Source organism: Crinia signifera, chromosome 4, assembly GCF_055691185.1.
Source record: "Crinia signifera chromosome 4, ASM5569118v1, whole genome shotgun sequence".
Taxonomy (NCBI): Eukaryota; Metazoa; Chordata; class Amphibia; order Anura; family Myobatrachidae; genus Crinia; species Crinia signifera.
Window position 1 is genome coordinate 156,469,728 of NC_139220.1, and position 7,905 is coordinate 156,477,632.

The following is a 7,905-nucleotide window of genomic DNA, read 5'->3' on the forward strand; positions in this document are numbered from 1 at the left end:
CATATTCATAGGTCTAGTACAATGCCATTTTGTGTATTTAATAAAAACACTATATTGTTGACACTTTACCAAACAACAAAAGTGCTGAGTATATTTTCTGAACTGGAAACTCATCATCTCATCATTCGCTTAAATCTCGCTAGAACTCAGTTTTAAATGACTTCATAGACTTAAGCTGGGTACACACCTATAGATTTATCTGTCCAATCTATCTGGTGCGAATAAAAATCTGATAATAAATGAAAGTATATGACAATCAATTATTTCCTCCAAAACGCTGGAAAATAGGCAAAAAAGTATTATTTGGCCAAATATGTTACATCAAATGGTTCAGACAAATTGATTAAATCCATTTGATGTAACACATTTGGCCAAATAATAATCTTTGCCTTCTTACCAGCGTTCTGGAGTAAATCATAGATTGCCATTTGCTCCAATACATCGGCAGATGTTTGTTCCCATCAGATAGATTGGACATATAAATCTTAAGGTGTGTATCCAGTATTATTTCTAGTTACATTTCCTTCCATTGCGCAATAGGAAATTGTGGAAAATGTGACAGTCACAAAGCGCTTTTCTGTAAATCGCCACTTTATATCCTGGATCAGGAGCACATATTCTATATTTCTAACTAGAACAGGATGCTCTTAGCAGGTATAGGTGGAAAATAAATGCAGCATTTAATTGTAGGGTAATACTGCCTTCCATCCGACGTGATTGCATATAAACTCAACAAATGACATTTATTCTTCTTCTCTAACCTACTGTAATTAAACGTAAATTGCCAGATTATCAATGCACGTTTTAAACTTGTAATAACAACTAAACACTTGCCAGAGTACATATTATAGTCAGCACCCCAGAAATATATAGAGCTGTCATCGTTTGGAAACCAATAATAAATAATCATAAGTTCTCTCATTACAAGATTGCTGTCATTTATACGTAATCAAATCGATAGAAAGCGACAATATATACAATGGGAGCATCAGGTGTTCACCACCGCGGCTGCTAGTTCCCATCAATACAGATAATTTATTTACACGATCTACAATTACCTATAAAGATGTGCACTAATGATTTGTGTGCCAGGGGTTACACTATACTCCAGGCGAGTGGTGGAGGCAGAAATGACCGCTTGCCATGTCATTCAGTGCGGCTGGTATTAGCAAGTGTCTGTCTAGGAGACGCAGGCAGTTAGTAAATAACCTAGTCCTGTATATCTCGCTTCAGTAATAAGAGGACAAAGTAATCCCTGTCTTCTACAATCTGCAAACACCCCCTTCAGGTTAAACAATCCAGTGTGTAGAAGTTCCAAGACAACAAACAGGGGACAAACTAATCGCATAACAGGCAGCCTTTGATAAATCTGTACTAATTACCCTTCTTAATTAATGTCAGTTGTTTCAAACAGTTTTGGCAAGAAAAATACGCTGTGTTGGGAATGTAAAGTGGTGCTGAGAACACAGATTGCTGATTAACACTTTCTGGATTTGGCACCGATTTTATATTTATTTCCACCTATATTTCAGGCTCCATTGCAAGATGTATGTTATACGTGTTGTAAAGAATAAGCCCAGCACGTGCCAATGGATTTACCAGGACAACTGCAATAAAATTTCAACCAACATAAAGTTTTCCATAATTTAATAACCACAATGAAACCATTTATTTTACGTGCAATTGAACTCATACATACGTTTAGATCGCTCCATCAAGATCGAAGTTTTTCTACACCTCGGACAACGGGGGCAGAAAGAAACAGGCATTTGAACGAGCATTGGGGCAGACACAACGGAAATATATTTTTCTGTATGTATATATTTACAATAAATAGAATTATTAAAGTGGTGCAGCATTCCTTAAGGGGGTCATACATATCGAAATAAATACGTCAGATATACAGAATTCATTTTCACCTCTTTTTAAGCTGTGATCGCAGCAATAGAAGAACTTTACATAGCACACCAACAAAAAGAGTCCGAAAACAAATTGTCATTGGATAAAGAGAGCATAATACTCAAATAATATTTAGTATGTGCATGCAAAAAACTCTGGCGTGATCCAATGACCCCGAGCCCAGCAAGCAAGAGATCGTAAACATTTAATCCGGAGCACTACTGGACCAACCTCAATCCAAAATGCCAGGATCAGACCAAAAGTTTCCAACCTGGGATTTCACCAGATTCCTGCAAATGATTTGGCTTTAATGGGAGTAAAAAAGTAAATAGCTACTTTGCTTTCCATAGGTAACTGTCAGTAAATACTGTCAGTAAATGGCTTTCTGTAGCTCGGGGCTCTGGGACTGCTCCCTGGAAGGCTGTAGCATTTCCTCCTGCCCAGCTGGGCTTGGCACGGGTGGCCCCACAGTGCTGCCATCATGCAACTTGCGCACATGTTTCTTCAAGTCGAAGTTCCTGCAGAAGCCTTTGCCGCAGGTGGGGCAGGTGAAAGGCTTCTTGTCGTTGTGAGTGTGCATGTGGAAGGTCAGGTTGTAGACCTGGTGGAACGCCTTGTTACAGATATTGCACTTGAACTGCTTCTCCCCGCTGTGAGTGAGCTTGTGGTTCTTGTAATTGCCTGGAACAAACAAGGACCCGTTTTACTTTCAATGTGCCAGAGGTTGCACAACAAGTGATTATTTGCCGAATTGAACCCAGCAATTTTCTCCTTTTCATAGTAATTTCATAGCTAGTGGGTGAACAGCAACACATATAGCTGTCATTAACTTAATTAACCCTCTGTATTGACTGGCCCTGTCAAAGTGATCTGAATCAGTCTAGAAAAGGGAAGAGTTTGGGCAGTTACCTTTTTGGTGGAAACCTTTGCCACAGAATTCACAGACAAAGGGCTTGTATCCCGCGTGGATCCTCGTGTGCGTGTTCAGCGTGGAGCTTCTGTTGAACGCTTTCCCGCACTGATTGCATTTATGCGGCTTCTCCTGTGGAAGATCAAATACAACGGATATTATTCACTTTGCAATGTAATGTCATGACATGTCATTGCGTCATTGTTACATTATAATACATTAACAATGATGTATTTTCTATCTCCGCACATTTTAATAAAAGTGAGTAACTTTGAATATATGAATTAATAAATTGCACGCATAAAAATCAGTGTTGTCCCCAATACTATTCTACCTATCAATTGCACTGCAATAATGTATCTTATTTGCGCCAAGAACGCTTAGCGCATAATGGACGCTGGGTCTGGGCGCACGTTACCTGCGTGTGGATGATCTTGTGCCTGCAGAGAGTACTGGCCTGCCGGAAGCCTTTGCCGCAAATCTTGCAAACGAACGGTCTTGCGCCTGTGTGCACTGGCATGTGTCGGGTTAAATTGTAGTGCGCATTAAATACCTTTGGAAGAAAAACAAAATAAGTCATTTTAAAAACATGCTAAACGGATAATGCATTTTGGCTATGGAAGGGGAAACCTTACACCCATTACTTACCTTTCCACAAACTTCGCAAGTGAAAACTTTGGGCTTGTTACTTGGAGAAGCGCTGCTGAACTTGGCTGCGGATTTGTACGCGATCTTCTCCGACAGTGTCTGCGCGCTTTCCTTTATGTAGTGCTGAAACTGGGCTTGGGACAGGTCTTTGAAGGTCACACCCGAGGGGTACTTCTCCACGGATGGGACAACCAGTTTGTTCCTCTCTGCTAAGTAGGATTTCTGTGGCTGGTGAAAGGGTGATCCCAGGAAATAGGAGGCAACTGGGTGGATGTTTATACTGGCAGAAGGATGGCAGGGGGCATCGCCTCTATTAAAATAACACAAAGCTGCCCCCATGGCATGAAACGAAGAGTGGTTTACCACTCGGGGCCGGACAAGTTTATACTGCTGAAGAGGGAACGCATCTCGGGCAAAATCTCCCTTAAATGTCACAGCGCAGTTGAGCAGCTCATTGCAGCTGAAGGAGGATGAGGATTCCTGGTGACTCTTCCTTAGCTCATCACCTGTCATTCCAATTTTAGGACAGTGTTCATAGGTAACTGGCACAAAGGGTATCATGCAGGGGATGGAAGAGGAGTTGATATGAAGTGCTTGCTTCTGGTCCCCCTTGGGCACAGAGCCCTGCAGTAAACTTGGTACAGGGAGACATGATGGCTCGGGAGTCCTTGACATTATTCTCTCAATAGAGAAAGCAAGTGGCTTGGAACTGCTGATCATGTTGACTCTGGTGGTCAGATGCTCTCTGGCTGCCTGGCTTGTAAAGATTTTAGTTCCTCTGTGCTGCAGACTGTGGTCCATGTCTTGTGCGCAGTTGTCTGCTGGGTGATCTGTCTCCTTCCCAAGACGCCACCTTCCCTCCTTGTCACTGATCTGCAGGCAGTGGGACAATCATCATCATTATCAGCACTGTGCTGTGCAAATTCACCAGAATCAGCCTAGTGGACAGGTGCCAATCCATTCCAGATTACATGGAGCAGCAATGACACCGGAGCAATCACTACTTATTGCTACCAGGCCTGCTCAATGGGATGTGTTGTGTCAATAACGCAGTAAAGATCTCGCCAATCGTTAACTTCCAAGAGGAGAAGGTAAACTAGATAATTGCTCAATTCGTTTCCAACAGTCAACAGAAAAAGTTTTTTTTTTTTTTTAAGGTGGTGGTGGAGGGGGATAAGCGACTACTTTTATTGGAGATTAGAGTCACCCGCCCAGAGAGGGAGGGGGCGCCTCTTTCCTTTATGCGCAATCTCTTCTACAGTTCAAAATACTCAAGGGCTAGCAGTGATGTGAGATCACTTTCCTATCCTGCCTTCCCATGACATCATCTAAAAAGCAGAGCACCGGGGATAAGAGAGACTGAGCCAGTGCCTATTTGGGGCAGGTAGCGCTCTATATTTATCAAATAAGTCTCCAGAGTGGTGTTCTCATGATGTCAGTCTGGAATCTGTGACTACTATGCCCTGCTGTACACAAATGTGCTAACAACACCCAGCTGCCCACAGTGCAAGCACCAATTTAGTACTCACCATCACACTGCCTTATACACAATAATAAAACAATAATATCAGAGGAGACACCGGGGGATTACATTTTCATTAGCAAAAATAAAAAAAGTACACAAGAAAGCACCAGCTCAAATAAATCACTTCCATTCAGCAAAGTTCATTTAATTGTAAGTGATGAAATAATTACAGGCTTGCAAGCAGAGGTTTGCGTGTACTGATTCCAGCCCAGCCCAGAGTGCAGCACTGATCCTAACAAAGAGCCTGCTGCCCTGTGTGTGATGTATCGAAGCTGGATGGCAGAAAAGTTTCATTGAAATCCCGCAGCTCAAAGTTCTCTTTCCTGCAGCCAAAAAAGCTCTTTGTCGGCCAGTGAGAGCTAGAGAGGGGGATCTGTTACCCCACAACATATCCCAGCCAGTCTCCAGTATCCCCCTGAGCAGTAATCAGTGACACCTTGTTCTCTGCATCTACTAGTATTACCCCAAAACGGATGCACTGCTCGGGGACCAGAGCACGCAATTATAATAAATCATAAAATCGATGTTCTGTAGTAAATACATGGGCAGAATGAGCAAAGGTGTATTGTCTCTAAGTGCATCTATCCTTCTGCTTATCAAGGCTGGCAGGAATTACACTCCTTTGTCCTATTATAAAACAAGAAAACCAGGGGATTTTAACGCTGTCTGTTAGGAAATTGCAAGCTCTTGGGGTCTCAATGGAGTGGAAGAAACTGGACCGGAGACCAAAAGGAAGCACAATAGGAAAGTCTCCGAGCCCTGTAGGAAATCCTTAGGATGAATGTTCCTAAACTGGACCCGCACAAAGAGGTGTCTACTCCCTTTTATGTTTTACTCGTTTTCTCTCCTTTTTTTCCTCCGCAGCAAACAAAGGGAAGGCTGAGCACAAGAGCTGAGCAGCAGATGGATCTTAGTTAATACTTTAATTGCTCCCTTCTACAAGTATCGGATTCACAATGGCATGTTATGTAGCACAGGTCTTTAGAACCTGTTGGATATTATATGAGATTTCTGCCCATAAATGGGCAATGTGCCACAGACAGGACACGATAATGTACTGCCATCCACTCATAAGTGATCCTCACTAGAAATCACAGAACATATGTTGTGACAACAATCGCTGCTTTCCCTTCAGTCTGGCGTTATATTCCACCTTTGGCAGGGATTATTCTGTGTTTATAGTATTTGTAAATTCACACTTAACAGCATAATAATAATAATAATAATAATAATAATAATAATAATAAATTTGAAATATAAAAAATATTAGCTATATAATAGTAAAAAAATATTGTTTGATTGTAAACAGCGAATAAACAAGTAATGTACTGTATATTATCTAAAATATGCGCAAACTACCCTGGTGAGGTGTTTTATTTGGTGCTGAAAATAAACGCCATTGCTGATCACAATGGTATATTGGCATTCGTGTGTATTATATGGTTTTACTGCTAGATTTAGTAGGTGGTCAGTTGTAATTGTTAGTTATGTGATACTTGCGCTGAATTGTTGTTATACCGCTTTTATGTACGAATATCGGCACCGCTCACTATTTACTAAACACATCTCTCGTCGCATTCTGTTTATTTGTTTTATCCGTGCACAAAATAAAACAATAAACCCCAAATAAATAATAATAATAATAATAATAATAATAAAAACAACAATAATACTACCTAAGAGAAGAGTATTACAGCCATATAACGCCTATGGGTTGCCATGCGGAAAGCGCAGCAGGAGATGCTGTATCAGCCTCCTCCGTCCTTCCCTTGGCTCTCTCTTCCCGAGCAGCATCTCTATAACAAGCATGCCCCTACTGTATGTATCAATGTGCCAGGTATGATCTGCATGCTGACTATAGATGTATAACAGCAGCACTATCCTCCAGGTGCTCCATAGCTGCGTTACCACCATGGAAGAACACATATTGTAACATGACAAGGTCGACTAAAAATAATTGTTTCGCAATCACTTTATTAACAGTATAATACAATATTTCGGCCCAATATAAAGCACCACAGTAATGGCTGCTACAGGGTGTCATGTGGCACTTGCCCGCTGAATGGTCACCTGCAGCTTCAGTCACTTACCTGTCCTTGATTAGAAGCCTTGGGCGGATTAATGTGGTCACACTGAGAAAGACAATGAATGGGATGTGTAAAGCAGACTGTCTGTGCATGCCTTCTGTAATATGTTTTAATTCTCGTTAAGCACAATAAACTTTTCGAAAGTGTTATACTGATGCTGAATATGATTAATATTGTACCACACACACAGTAAATGTTGACGCATAGAAAATATGGGCCCATTAATATAGCGGTTATCTCACCAGTTTGCTTTTCCCTTCTCAATTCCACCTGATCCTATGCCGCAAGCAGTACAGAAGCAGGTCACAGTGTTTGAGAGGTGCATCATAACATGGTGACATTCTTATGATGAATACACACTATACAATTATCCGTCCAATCTATTTGGTTGGAGGGAAAATCTGGCCATGTATGGGAGCAAATGACCATCAACCATTTGCTCTGGAGGCGCTATAACAGAGGAGGGGGTCCTTGTGCAGGTTCCTTTTTGCCCCCCCCCCCCCTCCCTCTCCAGCTGTGCAGTAGATTCTGCGCCGGTCCCTTGGAACATTATTATTCATTTATTTACAGTTATTTAAATAGTATAGTGAACACATATTCCGCAGCGCATTACAGAGAATAGTCGAACACACACATCAGTCCCTGCCCCAGTGGAGCTTACAATCTATATTCCCTACTACATGTACACGCACACACAGACATTCATTTTGTTGGGAGCCAATTAACCTACCAGTATATTTTTGGACTGTTGGAGGAAACCGGAGTACCCGGAGTAAACCCACGCAAGCACGGGGAGAATATACAAACTCCGCACAGGTGGAGCCATTGTGGCAATG

At 41.7% G+C, this 7,905-nt stretch overlaps 1 protein-coding gene across 1 annotated transcript; it reads right to left on the reverse strand.

The window, feature by feature from the left end:
- Positions 1-1,565: 1,565 nt before the first annotated feature.
- On the reverse strand, positions 1,566-4,751 carry FEZF1 (FEZ family zinc finger 1). Its single transcript, XM_083182836.1, has 4 exons — positions 3,458-4,751; positions 3,228-3,362; positions 2,809-2,941; positions 1,566-2,580 (listed from the first exon to the last, which is right to left on the reverse strand). Exons 1-4 carry the CDS (start codon positions 4,256-4,258, stop codon positions 2,270-2,272), a joined length of 1,380 nt encoding a protein of 459 aa, XP_083038962.1. The 5' UTR covers positions 4,259-4,751; the 3' UTR covers positions 1,566-2,269.
- Between the last annotated feature and the right edge of the window lie 3,154 nt (positions 4,752-7,905).